The 18,843-nt window shown below is 58.8% G+C and overlaps 1 protein-coding gene across 1 annotated transcript in view; it reads right to left on the reverse strand.

Annotated features, from left to right (window-relative positions):
* Window positions 1–18,843, reverse strand: part of LOC135828604 (uncharacterized) — a 90,776-nt gene that overhangs the window by 42,948 nt on the left and 28,985 nt on the right. The window contains exons 23-25 of the mRNA XM_065341033.1: window positions 2,377–18,761; window positions 1,931–2,095; window positions 1,078–1,140 (exon numbers count right to left, since the gene is read on the reverse strand). Of these exons, the coding sequence (XP_065197105.1) occupies window positions 1,078–1,140; window positions 1,931–2,095; window positions 2,377–18,761 (16,613 nt within the window). The remainder of the gene's footprint in view (window positions 1–1,077; window positions 1,141–1,930; window positions 2,096–2,376; window positions 18,762–18,843) is intronic.

Genomic DNA, 18,843 nt, shown 5'->3' on the forward strand with positions numbered 1-18,843 from the left:
CGCTCTGCCTTTGGGAGCGGACATGGCGACAAATCCGTGCCTGTTCACTGCGCCAATGTAGGCATGCAAGAAGCCAGACTAAGCACACGGAAAGAATAGACAACTAGCCATTGTGTCTCTCAGATTCTTCATCTGTAAAACCAGCTCAACAGCAGCATATGGCCAAGAGCATTACGCAATGCACTGTTACCATGACTGTGCACATCAGTACTACAGCCGTGATGTACAATGCATGACTACCACAAACACCACCAGCAAAATGCATATCAAGATCTGTTTTATGATCACAGAAATGATTGAAACTTGAAGTTACAGCTACAAAGCGTTTCACCTCCTTTGTATGTGCATATCAAGATCTGTGTAGCAGTTCACGGCAGATACAGAAGAATTTTGAGGATGATTCGCTCGATCGATGTGCGTATCCACAAGGACAAGCACAGTCTGAATTCACTGGAGACGAAAAGACCATGTTCTTGGTGGGCACTCGAAACATGAGAGTTGCATAGAGAACAGGAGTCAGACGCTAAGTAGTAGTAGTATTGCTACATGAACATGGTATAGGGCATAGCAAGAGTACATAACCCCCAATAGTGTGCAACTCCAGCTATGGGGTCTGCGACGGCGGAACTTCACATCACGTGATGAACCCGTACACATTATTTGCACCCTGTGCATGATTGATACAGGGTTGTACGAGACCCAGCTTTGGGTACAACTCTCTTGTGATCACTTTGCACTGTTTGCCAGTGTATTAAACCTTTTGAACCATGTCACGTGATGTGAATTTCTGCCGTCGCAGCACGCATAGAGGTTGCGCAGGCAGTTGCACACTCTCGGGGGTTATGCACTCTTGGGCATAGGCATAGAGAGAGAGAGGCATAGAAACCATACTACACACTGAAGGCACACATGTGGTTTACAGAGTTTGTCACAACTACCAGTTTCTTACACAATGCAATCATCAGGTAACTTGCGACTGGCGAAATCATACCACACACATGTGCTGGTTCTGGCTCACTGGACTTCTTAAAGGGACTGGCTTCACCAGCTTTCATATCACATTTCCACTACTCTTACCCGACATTGGCAAACACCGACAGTCGTATCAAACGCTTCGTAGTCACTTGGGCTGTTGCAGAACTGCACAACAAGACAGTACACAAATACAGAAGTCATAAAAGCTAGTCTTTCTACCTGTAGAAACTAGAAAGTCAACCCTTGTGAACCAAAGTGATTTTATCTGAGTTGTAGCCAAAGTCAACCAGTTCTTCTCCCGCTTTTAAAATAATGTTGCGCTGTGATCGCCTGGTTCTTTCTTCCACTTCTCGTACAGCTATGCATGCTTTCAGCATCACATTTCCAGAACAGGCCTTTAGGGAAATTAAAATCAAAACAGCAACCAGCACTATCTACCATGTCCTTATGCATACAGTCGACTCCTGATAAAACTAACGCCAATGCACAGGAAATTTTGTTCTTTATAGCCGAAGTTCGTTATAACAGAAATGCAGTCACATTGCAAGCAGCAAGACATGACTAGTGTCTGGTCCACAGCGGCATTGGCACACTTCGTTTGCATGCAGCCTTTCAAGATAAATGAAAATGGTTTGCTACAAAGGATCAATTTCGTACGGGTTCAAACAGAGATACGGACAATGATTCGCAACATCACAAAATTTGCAATATGCAAGTTTTTGGTATACAGTGAAACCTGGTTAAGAAGAACACTGATAAGACAAACTTTCGCTTAAAAAGAACTAGAATTCAAGCGCTATTGGATTCATCACTGTGTATTACCTGTTTAAGACATATGGATAAGAACAACTCCCGTTATTGCGAACAAACACCGCCGGTCCCTTGGTGTTCGTCCTAAAGAGGTTTGACTGTACTTAAAAAAGGAAGTGGAGTAAACGGAATATTCTACACTAACCTGGTTGCTGCAGTAGATCTCCCACTGGGGCAGAGTGCGGCACTGTCCGTCCGTACCGCGCCAGGAGCCCTCGGAGCACACCCCGTACACGATCCGGGCGCAGTCTCGGCCGCCCACCACGCTCTCCGAGTATCCCTGGCGGCACGTGCAGCGTGTGTCTGACGGCTGCAGATAACACAGGGTGATGCATAGGAGCACACACGCACAGACACGTCATTGCTATACAAGGGAGAACTGGCATGAGACAAATATTCATGAGATTGAAAGTACGCGGTCGAATGGTCACTAGGTCTGGAGATTGTGTCGTTGTTTTGTCAGTTGTTGTTATAACTGGGGTCGGTATTCACGCGGAAAGCTGTGTGTGCCGTCCACATGTCATTCTTTCTTCTAAATCCACTGTACGTATCATAACTATAGAGTATACTGCTGTACATGTAAGAACTCACCTGAAACGCACGGCCCAGTCCTTCACACGTGCAGCTAATCGATCCGGTAGTTGTTGTACTGGCTTCCCCACCACATAAGCTGCAGTTGCCTTGCCCACTGAGGTGCTGATATTGCCCAATCGGACAGGGCACACACGACAGATTGCTCGTCGCTCCCATCTTGTTCTGGTACGTACCGGCCGGGCAGGGCACGGGCCTTCCCGACTGCGCGGGGCAGAAGTACCCCAGGGGGCAGACAAACGAGCGGGTGTTGGGATAGCCGAGAGCCGTGTCGTTCTCCGTGGGCACGTCCGTCGTAGCGGATTGCAAACAGACGACACCGGCCGCGCACGGCGTACACGATTGTCGCGTCGGGTGATCGCCATAGCTACCAGTGGAGCAGGGAACACACGTGTCGGCAAACGACGTCTGGAAGCTGGTGTTGAACACACGTCGCGCAATGTATCCGAGAGGACAGATCGTTGCTGAAGTCGCTCCCACGGATTCGTTCGCGTAGTCGGTAAAGTTGTACGAGGTTACAATGGGGCACACGAATCCGGAACAGTAGTGACCTTCGGGGCACGGTATGGGTGTTATCGACCTGACCGGGCAATAGGACCCGGCGGGACATGCCACCCTATCGGCTGCGTCGGGGCAGTAGAATCCGGCATCGCAGTCGACGTAGGACGAAGACCCGTTCGGGCAGTACGTTCCATTGGGACACTTCAGAGCAAAGTTGATCGATGTGTCGTTCTCATCGGGACAGTAAAAACCTCGCGGGCAGTCGTAGCACTCACCTATACTGCCGGCGCCAGTCACATCTCGGTATGTACCGGGCGGGCAGGGCGAGGGCTGGTCCACGCCCGGGTTGCAGTAGTACCCGACGGGGCAGGGTTCGTTCAGGTACGTGGACATGCCCTCGCGACTGCACCAGTAGCCGGAAGCGCACTGCAGGCACCAGGAGTCATCGGTGGCGCCGGTGCGGTTATTGTACGTGCCGATCTGACATGGCTCCTGTGTGGAGTTGAACGAACAGTAGTAACCTTTCCTGCAGTCGACGGCAACGTTGGTTTCCGGAGGGCACACCTTGCCAGCGGGACACAGGCCACAGTCATCTATACCGGCCGCACCCTCAAAGTCAATGAACAGACCACCGGGGCATGGCTGGGGCCGGGCCGTTCCCTCGGGGCAGAAGTACCCCAGGGGGCACAGGGAGCCGACCGTTTGGTTGTAGATGTCGAGCAGTTCTGGTGTGGGTGTCGGCGTGGGGCTGGACTGGTTGCAGATATAACGTGCACTGCAGTTACCTTGTATTGTACCACGCATGCAGAACTGCCCAGGTGGGCAAGACAAGCATTCCTTGGGTGACATCAGCCCAGTGGCATTGTTCTCCGTATACAATCCGGGCGGGCAGGAAATGGACGCCGGTGAGCCGAGCGGACAGTAGCTGTATGGTTCGCAGGCCTTGGGCACTATCTCACCGGTGTCGCAGTAGCTGCCAGCCGGGCATGGCAAACACGCCGCCAGTCTCAGTCGGGGAGAGTATGTCCCAGTGGGGCACGGGGTTGGGACCGATGACCCGGCGGGGCAGTAATGCCCCACCAGGCACTGGAACTGTTCCGGATTCGACACGTTGATAGCCTGCTGTTGTGGACAATAGTAGCCAGCCTGGCATGGACCTGTTGCATTGTTCAAGCCGATATCATCGCAGTAGCCTCCTGCTGGGCACGGGAGGCAATCGCCGATGGCACCCAGCAGCTCGACATTGGAGTACGTACCGATGGGGCAGGGCACGGGCAGTGCCGATCCCTCGGGGCAATAGTGCCCCAGGGGACAGCGGACCTGGTGTGCGAGGGCGCTGCTCGGTGGACAGTAGTAACTCACATTGCACAGACCTGTCGGTTCGGACAAACCCACAGACTCGCAATATGATCCTGCGGTGCACGGAGAACACTCCACGGCAAACTGCAATCCCGTGATGTTCGAGTAGGTGCCAACAGGGCACGGCTCTCCAATTGTGTTGTTGCCGATACTGGGGCAGAAGCGACCGGACGGGCAGGGCAGGGGGTCGACAGTCCCCAGGACGGGGCAGACATGCCGACTGGGGCAGTAGTAGCACTGACCGAGACCGGACTGGTTTGCGAACGTCCCGACGGGGCAGAGGCGCGGCACGAGGTCGCCGGACAAGCAGTAGTGTCCTGGCGGACATGGATATCCTGTAGTGTTGTCGAGCGGCGATGGAATGTACGCGCCACTGACGCAGATGAACCCGGCACTGCACGGCGCCGCACGACTTGCGCTTGCCGTCACGTCGTTACAGTAATGCCCCGGGCGACACGGCTGACAGCCCGTGTAGTCCTGCGTGCCGAGGCGATCGGCAAACGTGCCGCGCGGACATGGCGACGGCAGAATGCTGCCTTCCGGGCAGTAGTTCCCCAGCGGACAGATGGAATGTGCCGGTGCGGACGTGTTGGTGGCACGGGCGCAGGTGTAGCCCGCCGTGCACAGTCCCGCAGGCTCAACGAGTCCCGGCGTGTCGCAGTAGTAGCCCTCGCGGCACGGCACACACTCGGCAATGTCGGTTACGCCAGTGATGTTATTGTAGGTACCGGCCGGGCACGGGTATTGGGTAGCGTGACGCGTGCCGTTCGGACAATAGTACCCGGCTGGACACAGGCTGGAGTTGGAGAGGAGAACCACCGGTGATAGGCGGTTATCGCACACGTACCCGGCTGGACACAGCTTGCACTCAGAGCTCTGATCCTCGTCTTGATACGACCCGCTCGCGCAGCGCATCGGTGATGCCGACCCGGTCGGGCAGAAGTGACCCTTGGGACACATGTATTGGGCAGGGGCGGGGGTGATCATCCCCTCCGGACAGTAGTAACCTTGCGTACAGTTCGTGCTGGGCTGTGAGAGACCGGTGTTCACGCATGCACGGCCAGGCGTGCAGCTCAGGCAGTCAGACATATTGTTAGATCTCTGCGTGGGAAGGTACGTGCCCTGGGGGCAAGGACTCGGACGGGGACTGACATCTTCGCAATAGTGTCCACTGGGGCAGGGCACTTCCCGCGGGGACATGGACCCGTTCGCGCAGAAGTAGCCCTCTTCGCACGGCCCGCTCACTGCACCGAGACCGTCGCGTGCACAGTAGAATCCCTCCGTGCAGACCAGCACCTGGGGTGTACCTGCGGGGCAAAACTCCCGGGCCAGGCACAGGCGACCTGCCGGCATGAAGGTGGGCATTGGGACAGTGGACCCGCCCGCACAGTAGTACCCGGCTGAACACAGGGCAGTCGGAGAGCTGAGACCGGATGTATTGCAGTAGCTACCGGCCACACACGGTGTACATTCGCTGACGTTGGACCGCAGCGTGAGGTTGTTGAAGGTACCGGCGGGGCACGGGTACTGCGTCGAGTGGGTCGTGTTTTCCGGGCAATAGTGCCCAGCGGGGCACGGGTACAGGGTGAAATCGCTCGTGTTCGACGGGCAGTAGTAACCTTCGGGGCAAGCCGTACACGCATCCATACCGGTCTCACTGCTGTAACTACCAGACTGGCATGCAATGGGTAGTTCGGATCCGATCGGGCAATAGTGACCAACGTAGCACACACCACCAACGCGATCAAACGGTCGACCTGGACAATGCTGCGCGCCTGCGCCAGACCCGGACGAATCATCACTCAGGGGTATGCTAGGTAACAATAGTGCCGTGTTGTTGCTGGCTGGGGTAGGATTAGGCACGATGTTTGCAGACGCGCAGAAATGACCTGCAGAGCATTGACCGGTTGGTGATAGAAGGCCAGGTGTTGCGCAGTACATTCCTTTCGGGCATGGTGAGCACTGCTGCTCCGAACTCAAGCCAGTAATGTTGCTAACCGTACCAGCCGGGCACGGCGTGGGACTGTAGCCTACACCGCCAGTACAGTAATGGCCAGCCTGGCACGGTTGTGTGTTGTTGTCGGCGTTCTCGGCGCTAACCGGGAAGCACTGGTGACCTGGCGGGCACGGGCTGCAGTCGCTGCTGCCGCTCTCGTTTGTGAACGTGCCCGGGGCACACTGCAGCGGCACGGAGCTACCCACAGGACAGTACAGTGCCTTTGGACAGATATAGAGTGTTGGCGTATCGGTAATGCTTCCGTGAGGGCAGTAGTGTCCATCCGAGCAGGGACCCGTTGGTTGTGTTAGGCCGGGGTTAGAGCAGTACTGTCCGCTGTTGCACACAGTGCACTGCGTCGAGTTAAATAGCCGGGTACGGTTGGAGTAGGTACCGTGTGGGCAATCGGTGGGTGCACCGCTACCCCCTGGGCAGAACTTCCCTACAGGGCATGGTACCATGGTGGCGGAACTCGACCCGACCGGGCAATAGTATCCAGGGGCACATGGCCCGGACGGTTGAGTGAGGTTCGTGACCAGGCAGAACATTCCACCAGTGCACTGTGTACAGTTGTCACGGCTCTCGAGCTGCACCTGGTTGCTGTAGGTACCGGGCGGGCAGGGCAGAGGGGTTGATGAGCCCTCGGGGCAGTAGAACCCGGGCGGGCAGGTGTCGCCTTGGAGTGGTCCCTGACGCGGTGTGGCCGTCTGGGCTGACACGGAGCAGTAGAAACCAGCGGCGCAGATACTGTCACTTGAGCTGAGACCTCTAGCAGTGCATGCCATTCCACCCTCGCAAGGATCGCACTCCGATGACGCGTTGAGACCCTGCAGTCGGGATGCCGTTCCAAGAGGACACGGGAATTGGGTGGCGTACTCAGTGCCCTCAGGGCAGAAATACCCACTGGGACACGGGCTCTGGCGATAGTCTGAGATCGGGTGCGTCAGGTTTCCATTGCAGAAGTAACCGCTGGGACAGGACTTGCATAGAGAGCTATACGTCACATCCTGGTACATACCAGCTGGGCAGGGCACAGGGGCCGAACTACCCACGGGGCAGTAGTGAGCAAGTGGGCAGCCAAACTGGAGCGGGCTCATCGACTCCTGCCCGGACGGGCAATAGTACCCGGCCGTGCAGGGCCCGGATGGGAGGGACAGTCCCGATGATGCGCAGTACAGTCCCGGAGTGCAGTTGGCGCACATGTCCTCGGCCTCGAGTCCAGTCAGACTGGAGAATGTGCCGATCGGACACTGGATTTCAAGCTGAGTTCCTTCGGGACAGTAGTGTCCAGTGCTGCAGTTTCTACCGGTTGAGCCATCATTGGGCGTTGCTGACACAGATCCTAATTGACACCATGAGCCGCCACGGCAGAGAGCAGTCGGTGAGGCCAGCTCTGCACGGTCGCAGTACTGACCAGCCGGGCACGGGACGGGGGCCGAAGAGCCCACGGGGCAATACTGACCCGGTTGGCAAGGTCCGCCGTGCTGCAGGTCGGTGGCGTTGGTTGCACCACCGGAGCAGTACCATCCATCCCTGCAGAGCCCGGTCGGGGTTGTCAGGCCTTCGCTTCCACAATACGAACCGACCGTGCACGACACACAATCAGTCCCTGACCGGCTGCCGTTGACATTGTTGAAAGTTCCGGCGGGACACGGGAACTGGGTCGGGTGGGTAGTTGCAGCAGGGCAGTAGTACCCGCTGGGGCAAATCTGTGACTCATACTCCACGGACCCAACAAGACAGTAGTAACCCGGAGGACAACTGGTACAAACCGTGACTGCAGAGATATTTGTATACGTGCCTGGCAAACATGGCTGTGGACGGCTGGACCCGGTAGGGCAGTAGGTACCCACGGGACAGATGCCACCCTCGGCCGGGAATGCAACCAGGGCGGGACACGCCGAGAAGTTCCGAGGGTCTGGGGCATAGTTCCCGATGATGCAGAAGTGCCCGCCGCGGCAGGGGCCCGTCGGCGTCGTTTTACCCGGCGTATTGCAGTACATACCGGCATCACAGGCCGTGCATTGGTCTTGTGACACGAGAGTTGTGGTGTTGCTGTAAGATCCAATTGGACAGGGTTGCGGGTCAAAGCCAGTTCCGTTCGGGCAGAAGTGGCCGCGAGGGCACGGCTTGAGATTGGCTGATGCATTGCCAACGCTCACGGGCAAGCAGAAGAAACCGCCGGGACAGATGTCACAATCGGAAAAGCCGTCGGCCTGGGTTAGAGTTCCGGGCGAGCACGGTACCGGTGTTGAACTGCCTGCGGGGCAATGCAGACCTCTCGGGCACAGGAACGCACTCGGGGAGCTGGTATTCTGACCCAACGGGCAATAGTACCCGGGTGAGCACGGTCCGGACGGGGCCGTAAGACCCGCAGTTCCACAGAACTGTCCTTGCAGGCATGGGGTGCAGTCATCAGCGGCATGAAGTCTACGCATGGCAGAGAATGTACCGGGCGGACATGATATGGGAAGAGGGCTGGCCACGGGGCAATAGCTACCGGCTGTGCATGAAATGTTTTCAGCAATGCTCGACCCATTCGGGCAATAGTACCCACTGGAGCACAGCCCACTGGTGGTATTCAGTCCGGGGCTAGCGCAGTACTCTCCGCCGGGACACACCACACACTGCGACTCCTGCTGTTGACCCAGAGACGGGTTGTATGTCCCCACTGGGCAGGGCTCTGGTTCGTCGGTACCCATGGGGCAATAGTGCCCTGTTGGGCAGGGCCCGTAGTCGGCTGTTGCTGGGGTCGGCGACGCAACCTTAGCGCCACGACGACAGAAGTAACCAGGGGAACAGAGAGTAGTCGGGTTGATGATGGCCTGTCCACCGCAGTAGTACCCAGCAGCACAGGGCAGACATTCGGATTCGCTGCCCAAGCCAGTGAGGTTGTTGTACGTCCCGATAGGACACGGGTTACTGTTGGCATGCGGTGTTTCGAGCGGGCAATAGAATCCTTCAGGGCATGGGAAGTCGGTGTAGTTCGTAGTCGGTCCGCCAGTTCCGTCACAATAGAATCCTGCTGGGCATTGTTCGCAACTGTCCTGTCCCATGCGCGACTGGTAGAAACCGGCTCGGCATGGCGACGGAGTCCAGCTACCTATCGGGCAGTAGTGTCCCGTGGGGCAGGGGTAGCCTGCCGGGGTGGATGAGGTCTGTCCTGGGGGACAATAGTAACCACTGCTGCAGAGGCCGGACGGGAGGTCGAGTCCCGGTCGATCGCAGTAACTACCTTGCAGGCATGCCTGGCAGTCAGCCAGTGATGTGGCCTTGGTGTGGTTAAGGAAATGTCCAGCAGGGCAAGCGATAGAGCTATTCGACTGCTCGGGGCAGTAGCTACCCTTCGGACAGGGGAATCCGGTGATGCCACTGGTGGGTCGAGGTGACGAGGAGCCTCCAACGCACACATACCCTTCTTCACATGATCCGGACACCGAGCTCAGAGCAGACGCGTTGCAGAAGAAACCAGGCAGACACGGTGTCGGAAAAGCGGAACCCAGCGGGCAAAACTCTCCCGGAGAACACTGGCCGCCTTCAGATGGTGCGGTGGGGTGGGCAACGGACGTACCTCCCGAGCAGTACCAGCCCTGGAGACACGGTGCAGACGGTGCATAGAGCCCCGTGCCCTGGCAGTACCGCCCTGGCGGACACTGACTGCAACTGGCGTTGGTTCGCGTTCCGGTCACGTTGTTGTACGTTCCCGCCGCGCACGGATGCTCCACCGCAAACGTCGTGTTCTCCGGGCAGAAATGCCCGACGGGACACGGACTGTCCGCAAACCGGACTGCCCCTTCCAGACAGTAGTACCCTGCGGGACAAGCTTTGCACGTGGACTGCAGCAGAAGGTCATTGTACGAGCCAGCCGGGCATGGTCGAGGCAGGACGGTTCCCTGCGTGCAGTAATGCCCCACAGGACACGGTGCGCCGACGGTTGAGTTGTCGCCGATTGCCGGACATATTGCGTTGGTGCTGTTGAAAACGTTTAGCAGGTCACCGTACTCCTCTCCGGTCGGATCTGCTCTGTAGTTTCCACTCATACAGTAGTATCCGGATGAGCAGGGTGCATCCGGGGCAGTTCTACCCCCGCTGCAGTACTTACCACCCGGACATTGAGTGCATTGGCTGCTTTCCCACAGCTGCGTTCCATTGCTGTACGTGCCCTGGGGACATTGTACCCAATCCGGGCCCGTCCCGGCAGGGCAGTAGTGCCCTGGGGGACACACTGCGTAGCCGGCGGATGACGTGTTGAGCGGCAGGCAGTAGAAACCGGGCGGACAAGTCTTGCAGCCGTCGGCATGCGTCGTGTTGGTGTATGTGCCCGATGGACAAGACTGTGGTGTGGCAGATCCCAGCGGGCATTGCAGGCCAACAGGACAATAGCTCGATGCAGGTTGGTAGTCAACCGTGCCCAGTGGACAGTAGAAGCCAGGAGAGCAGGCACCGGACGGTTGGGTAAGACCTGTTGTGTTGCAGTAATACCCTGGCGTGCACCACCTGCACTGTGACCGGGTCGACAGCAGGCTGGTGTTGGAGTACATTCCCACGGGGCACGGGGTTGGTTGACCCGAACCGGACGGGCAATAGTGCCCCTCGGGGCAAACAACCTCGGTCCTGCTGCTGGACCCTCTGGGACAGTAGTACCTAGACTGGCAGGGACCGGCTACAGCAATGAGACCCATTGGACTGCAGAACGAGCCAGCAGTGCACGATAGGCATTCATTAGAGGCACGTAGACCGCTCGTGTTGCTAAACGAACCAGCTGGGCATGGTATGGGTATGCTACTACCGACTGGACAGAAGCTACCAGCGGGACAGATGCTGGCAGCTGGTGGCTGTGCTGGCGTCCGTAGAATAGCTCCAGATGTGCAGAAATAGCCTTCGGCGCAGAGCACAGTCGGGATGGTGACACCTGCACTGGGACATGAGTATCCACCCGGACATGGCTGACACTGGCTCGCATTCGCCAGGCCTGTGTCGTTGTTAAACGTACCGGCCGGGCAGGGGAATTCCCCAGCATGCCTAGTACCAGCCGGACAGTAGTGTCCCTCCGGACAGAGAGTTGCAAACGATAGCACCGTCGATCCATTCGAGTTGTCGCAGAAGTATGCCGGAGGACAGACCACACACGCTGGCATACCGTCGCTGGGTTGGAAGTCGCCGGAGTCGCATCGCACTGCCTCACTGCTGCCCTGTGGACAGCGATGACCAGCAGGACACCTGTACTGACCAGGTCGGGACGTGTTCTGGCCGCCGGGGCAGAAGAATCCCGGGTCGCAGGGCCCTGAAGGCAGGCTGAGATTGGACTGGCTGCAGTAGGACCCGGGTGGACATTGCAAGCAATCTGAGAGCGCTGTTTGTTGTGTTGAGTTGAGAAACGTTCCAGGTGGGCAGGCTTGTGGTAGATTACTACCTTGAGGACAGTAGCTACCCATTGGACATAGGCCACCTTGTGCGGAGAGCGACGGCGTGGAGAATGGAGATGCCGATGAGCAGTAGAAGCCAGCAGTGCACTGGCCACGCGGTGCCATGAGTCCCGTGATGTCACAGTAGCTGCCCGGGTCACACGGTACGGGCTGGTCGGAGCCCTCGGGGCAGTAGTACCCTTTGGGGCAAATTCCTCCGGTTCCGTTGCCCGGCACATCCGACACACCACCAGAGCAATAATAACCCTCCGTACAGTTTCCGGTCGGAGCTGAGAGACCCTCTCCACTGCACAGCCTTCCGCTAGGGCATTGAGAACATGATGAAATGTTTCCTTGGGCCGTGAGTGGGTTGTATGTCCCGGATGGGCATGGGTACTGAGTGGACAGGACGGTTCCCATTGGGCAATAGTGCCCGGCCGGGCAGAGCAGGACGGTCAGGTCGGACACGTTGCCTTCGCAGAAACGACCGCTGGGGCACGGCGCGCACAGGCTCATTCCAGGTTGGTTGGTGAACGTTCCGGGTGGGCAGGGAATGGGCTGCATAGAACCAACCGGGCAATAGCTGCCTGGTTCACAACGACCGCCTGTACCCGTGTGCAAACCCAGGTCGGTCTCGAGAGGACAACCGGAGATGTTCTGTGAGGAATTTCCCGAGTCAGCGTAGGAGATGGGCTGTGGACGATCGACACCTTGACGACAATAGTGCCCTCCTGAGCATGGAGCCATGGTGCTGGTTGCGTTCAGCTGTGAACAGTAGTATCCACCGTCACATTGCTCACAGTCACTCTGCTGGTGCAGACCTGTGCGATTGCCGTAGGTGCCCCGGGGGCAGGGTACCCAGTCCAGGCCTGTACCGGTCGGGCAATAGAACCCGGCGGGGCAGGGTCGGACGGCGATGGTGTTGGTGCAGTTGCCGCTGAGCTGCTGTATTCCTGCATACTCCACAGGTACACAGTAGTAACCAGCAGGGCACGCATGGCACTGGGACATACCCGTCCTGTTCGTGTACGTTCCGTCTGGGCAGGGCAACGGGTAGGAACGTCCTGCGGGGCAGTGTTGCCCAAAGGTGCAGGTCCTGTTCGGGTCCGCACTGAGGATGGATGCGCTTGGACAGAAGTACCCTGCAGAGCAGTTTTCACTGGGTGCGCCGAGACCAGGCATTGGACAAGCCCTTCCTGGTGTACATGGGCGACACTCCGATCTCGCCACCAAACCCACAGCGCCAGAATAGGTTCCGGCCGGGCAGGGTTCGGGCAGGGCACTACCGGTGGGGCAATAATGACCCGTCGGGCAGATGACGGTTGAGTTGATGCTGGAGCGGCTTGGGCAGTAGTGACCAGCGGAGCAGAGTTCATCGGGACTTGTGAGACCAGGCTGTGTGCACGCCCAGCCCTCTGTACAGTTGTTACATTCATCCAGGGCGGTGAGCGATCGGGCATTACCAAAGGTCCCAGGTGGACATGACAACGGGCTGCCCACACCACGTGGACAATAGCTACCCGATGGACAGGTGGTCGCATCCTCGCCCTGGTCTGGGGTCGGGGAGAATGCACCCGAGCGACAGTAGTACCCCGCTGCACAGACGTCATCCGGTTCGGCGAGACCAGGAACGGCGCACACCAAGCCCCACGAGCATGGGACACACTGGGACGTGGCGCTCAGACCCGTGCGATTGTTGAACGTTCCGCGAGGGCAGGGGTGCTCGTCCCGCGTCCTGGTGCCGTTGGGACAGAAGTGACCGGTGGGGCATGCAGTGTCATTGACGCTGGAAACTGCTTGAGAGCTGGAATCACAGAAGTAGCCTGCAGGACACTCCACACAGTCACCTCGTCCCGTGTTTGGTTGATACGATCCAGACGGACACACTAGGTACACTGGGCTACCAATGGGGCAATAGTGTCCGCTGGGGCATAGATAGTCGAGCGGACGACTAGAGTTCTGACCCGGTGGGCAGTAGAACCCAACACTGCATAGGCCACTTGGTTCGTGCAGGCCGTACGAGCCGCAGTAGCTGCCCGCGTTGCATGTCTGACATTCACTGGCCGACGCCAGTCCGGTCGCGTTCTGGAACGTGGTCGGCGGGCAGAGAACCGGGGCAGGGCTGCCCCGGGGACAGTATGCACCGCGGGGGCAAACTGCCCCCGTACCATCACCTGCAGGTCGGCTGGTGTATGCACTACCGTTGCAGTAGTAAGCGGCATCGCACGGTCCGGTCGTATTGGACAAGCCATCCCCATGGCAATAATACCCTGGTGTGCAGGGAGTTGGACGGGCTGATCCACGAGGGCAGAATGAACCTTGTTGGCAGCGGCTGGCTACGGGTTGTGAGCTACTGGAACCTTCCGGGCAGTAATACCCGCCTTCACAGTCATCTGTCTCAAGAGACAAACCGGGCGAGGCGCAGTACTTTCCTCCCGTGCACTGTGTGCAGGAGCTGCTGTCTTGCGCCCCAGTCCAGGGGTTGAAAGTCCCGGTGGAGCATGGTCGCTCCCTCGCCCGGGTGGTGTTCTCGGGGCAGTAGTGACCGGACGGACAGGTGTTCTCACGATAGTCAGCGGTTTGAGTTGGGCAGAAGTACCCAGGCGGGCAGGCACTGCAGTGTGACTGACGTGTCACATTCGCAAAGGACCCAGGTGGGCAGGACACGGGCTGGCCGCTTCCCATGGGGCAGTAATGACCTGTGGGGCACTCTCCCCCGACGGGCTGGTGCAGCCTGCATTGTTGTGTACCAGTACTATTCTCAAAGAGCATGTCAATGGGATCAACTCTCCAGTTTGCAGATTGGCAGTAGAATCCCTCTTGGCAGTAATCGGTAAAGTTGGTCGCTGCGCTTGTGTTACAATAGAATCCTCGTGGACACGGTAAGCATTCGCTCTCCCGCTGAAGACTTTCCTGATTGCTGAATGTACCCACGGGGCAAGGAGACCAGTCTGGGCCAGTCCCGGCTGGGCAGAAATACCCCCTCGGGCAGGGCAGGGTGTCAGCACCCACACAGTAGGACCCGGCTGGGCACATGGAGCATGCGCTTTGCCCGGAGCTGTTCGTTTGCATTCCGCTGTGACACTGGAGCGGCTGTGCGCTGCCCTGCGGACAATGATAGCCGCGCGGGCAGACTGAACTGACCGGTGTCGGGGACATTGACCCTTCGGGGCAGTAGTAACCTCCGTCACATGGCCCGGAAACGTTGGCTAGGCCTCCGATACAGTGGTAGCCCGCAGTACAGTTGGTACATTGTTGAATGGACATCAGGCCCAAGTACGGGTTGAATGTTCCTGCAGGGCAATCATATGGCACAGCCGTCTGCTCGAGACAGTACTTTCCTCTGGGACATCTCAACCAGGTGGCATTAGTCGCAGCGGCATTGCAGTAGAATCCGGCTTGACAAGGAGTTGTTGACGCGTTCAGACCACTCTCACCACAGTAAAATCCACCCTGGCATGCGAGGCAGTCTTCCGGGCCGTCATGCCGCAGCATCGGGTTGTATGACCCCAGGGGACAGGGCACGGGCATTGTGCTCGCCTCCGGGCAGTAGTGACCTGTTGGGCATTCGTCGGCCGTGTGGCCCTCCTGCGGCGTGGCAGATCTCGCACCGGAGCGGCAGTAGAAACCAGCGGAGCAGTTGCCCTCCGGCTGCGTTAGTCCAGACGACATGCAATGCTTGCCGCCGTCGCACGGAGTACAGTCAGCACTTCGCACCAGACCCGACCTGTTGCTGTACGTACCGGACGGGCAGGGGTGCTGGGTTGACCTGCTCGTACCCACCGGACAGTAGTGGCCCGGCGGACACGAGGAGCTGCGGAAGTCCACAACCGTGTCTAGTCGAGTATCGCAGAAGTACCCAGCTGGGCATGGCTTGCACGTCTGCTGTCCAGTGGCATTCTGATAGCTTCCAGGCACGCAACGGAGAGATTCCGACGATCCGTTCGGACAGTAGTGACCCCGGGCACAGGGATACGCTGTCGGTGAAAACTGACCCGACGGGCAAAAGTACCCCGCTCTGCACGGACCGGATGGGCCAATCAACCCGCTGCTGGCACAGTACGAGCCGGGCGTGCAGTCCTCGCAGTTGGACGCGTTCATGTTGCCCCGGGCCGGGGAGAAAGTACCCTTGGGACAGGCCGTGGGTGAGTCACTACCGGCAGGGCAGTAGCTGCCCGGAGTACACATGCCGCCTGTTGTATTATCCGTTGGCTGAGATACAGCAGCTGACTGTATACAGTAATACCCAGAGTCACAGATACCGGTCGGAGCTGGCAGACCGGCAATGTCACAGTAGCTACCGCCGTCGCAGGGAACCGGGGCATTGCTACCCGTCGGGCAGTAACTACCCACGGGGCAGATACCCCCTCCTTCCGCAGCAGAACTTGGACGTGCCGTGGGAGCTCCGGATGTACAGAACCACCCTGCAGCGCAGGCACCGTTGGGAGAGGATCGTCCGTGGCCGGCACAATACTGCCCAGGATCGCATGACACGCAGTGCGAATCGTTACGACCATGGCTCCTGGAGTTGTAGGTACCCGGGCTGCAGGGGTACTGCTGAGGTCCGTTTGTACCCTCGGGGCAGAAGTACCCCACAGGGCACGGCTGACTCAGGTACTCGGACGATCCCTCGGCGCAGAAGTACCCCTGGGGACAGATCAAGCAACTGGCGAGGCCAGGTATGGGTGAGTACGTGCCATTTCTGCATGCAAACGGTGATGTTGTCTCTTCCGGGCAGTAGTGTCCAATCGGGCATATTCCACCAACACCAGAATGACCGTCTTCACCGCATATGTCCGTGGCGTTCGTTCCGTTTCCAGGATTCGGCCTGTCCACTCCATGCTGACAGAAGTAGCCAGCCATGCACATGGCAGTGGTGCGCGTCTGGGCCAGGTCTGAGCAGAAGTATCCACCGTCGCACTGTGCGCACTGCGCCGCAGAGTCCAGTCCGTGAGCTAAGCTGTAGGTACCGCGCGGGCAGGGCCGCCAGTCATTACCTGTGCCCTGGGGGCAGTAGTACCCGGGCGGGCAGTCCCGCAGTATTACCCCCTCCAGACAGTACACCCCGGCGGGGCACGGCGAGCAGGACGATGCGTGGCTTCGGTCCGTGTACGTACCGTTCGGGCAGAGCAACGGGTCGGACGTGTTACCCGGGCAATGGTACCCCGCCGAGCAGTTGTACAACGGTGGTCGTGGAGACGACTGCCCGGGTGGACAATGATACCCGGGGTCGCAGGGACCGGTTGGTTGAGACAGACCCCTGCCGCCACAGTACGAGCCACTCGTGCACAGCAGACACGTGTCGGAGGACGGCGCCCGGATTGATCGGTAGTACGTTCCCAACGGGCAGGGCACTGGGGAACCCGTTCCGGACGGGCAGTAGTGGCCAGACGGACAGGGAAGATGTGCGGACATCGTGGCATTCTTATCACAGTAGAAACCTGTATCGCAAGGACCGCTCGGATTCACCAGACCTTGCCTATCGCAGTACATGCCAGCCGGGCACGAGAGGCAGTCGCCCTGGGACATAAGACCCGTGATGTTGGAGTACGTACCCTTGGGGCATGGGGTCGGGTCGCTGGTGCCCACGGGACAGAATCTTCCTTCGGGACACAGCCCGGCGCTGGGCAGTTGATCCGGGTTTGCTCTCTGCGCAGCGTGCGAACAGAAGTAGCCAGGCTGACAGAGGCCGCTGGGTTCGCTGAGTCCTGGGGTGTTGCAGTGCATAGCTGGCCGGCACGGCAAACACTGTGCGGTGGAGTTCAGTCCGGTCATGTTACTGTACGTACCTACGGGACACGGGTGCTCGGTCGCCAGGGATGTGCCCAGGGGACAAACATACCCGCTGGGGCACGTAAACGAACCGTATTCGACGACCGGCTCCAGAGACGTGTCGCAGTAGAAACCGTCCGGGCACGGGATGCACGCAGATTGTCCGTCCGAGTTCTGGTACTGACCGGGTGGGCATCGTACCGGGGACCCGGACCCAATGGGGCAGTAATGCCCGCTGGGGCAGGTCCCGTTGGTTGGCATGGCCAGCGTGCTGCCGCGTTCGCAGTAGTACCCTGCTTGACAGAAGCCGGTTGGGGCGGACAGACCTGAGGAGCCGCAGTAGGAACCGGAGGTGCAGGCTTCGCAATGATCAAGTCCTCTGCCGCCCGTCACGTTCGTAAACGTGCCATCCGGACAAAGGGTAGGTGTGTGGGACCGCTCCGGGCAGTAAGCTCCAGTTGGGCATACGCTACCAGTAGCACTGTTCATCGGTGTGGCTGATACGCCAGCAATTACACAGTAGTACCCAGCTTGGCAAGGTCCCGAGGGCGAAGCCAGACGACGGCTTGCGCAGTAGTGACCAGGCGTGCACAGTTGCGGTCGTGCAGAGGCCTCGGGGCAGTACGTCCCGGGCGGGCACTCTGCCCCGGTCGCGTTCTTCGGGGCGGCGCTGGTGGCGGACAGTGTGCAGAACCAGCCCGCGTCGCACGGTCCGGTCGGGGTCGAAAGTCCCGGGTCCTGGCAGTAGTGTCCTGGGGTGCAGGGCAGGCAGTCGGATTCATTGCGAGCGCCAGTCGAGTTTCTGAACGTGCCCACGGGGCACAGCTGTGGACATGCCGTGCTCGAGCCAGCAGGGCAGAAGCAACCGGGAGCACACGGTGTCGATGAAAACGATTCCGTCATTGCCTCGCAGTAGAAACCCTCCGGGCAGAGGCGACAGGCCGCAAGTCCGGGCACATCGGCATACGTACCCGGTTCACATTGCCGCGGTGACGTGCTGTTCACAGGGCAGTAGTGAGCCACTGGGCACACGTCTCCATCTCCGTTTGTCAAGCAGCTGGAGTTCGACACGGTTGGTCGTTGTGTCTGCACGGCTGCTGTACAGTAATAGCCGGCCTGGCAAGGACCGGAGATAGCAGTTGCATTCAGCTCTGCACAGAACGCTCCTCCATCACAGGATCGACACTCGGATGCTTGGGAGAGACCCTCAGTTTCGCTGTACGTCCCACGCGGACAAGACCTCCAGTTGACTCCCGTACCCTCGGGGCAGTAGAAGCCGGCTGGACACCGACCTTGGTGGCTGCCACCAACACAGTAGTGGCCAGTCGGGCATGCCATGCATATTGCGTTGCCTGTCAGCACAAACAGAACGTATACGCACACAGACAGGCATGCATGCAAACACACACAGGCACATAGAAAATCACAGATGCA

This window comes from Sycon ciliatum, chromosome 12, assembly GCF_964019385.1.
Source record: "Sycon ciliatum chromosome 12, ocSycCili1.1, whole genome shotgun sequence".
NCBI lineage: Eukaryota > Metazoa > Porifera > Calcarea > Leucosolenida > Sycettidae > Sycon > Sycon ciliatum.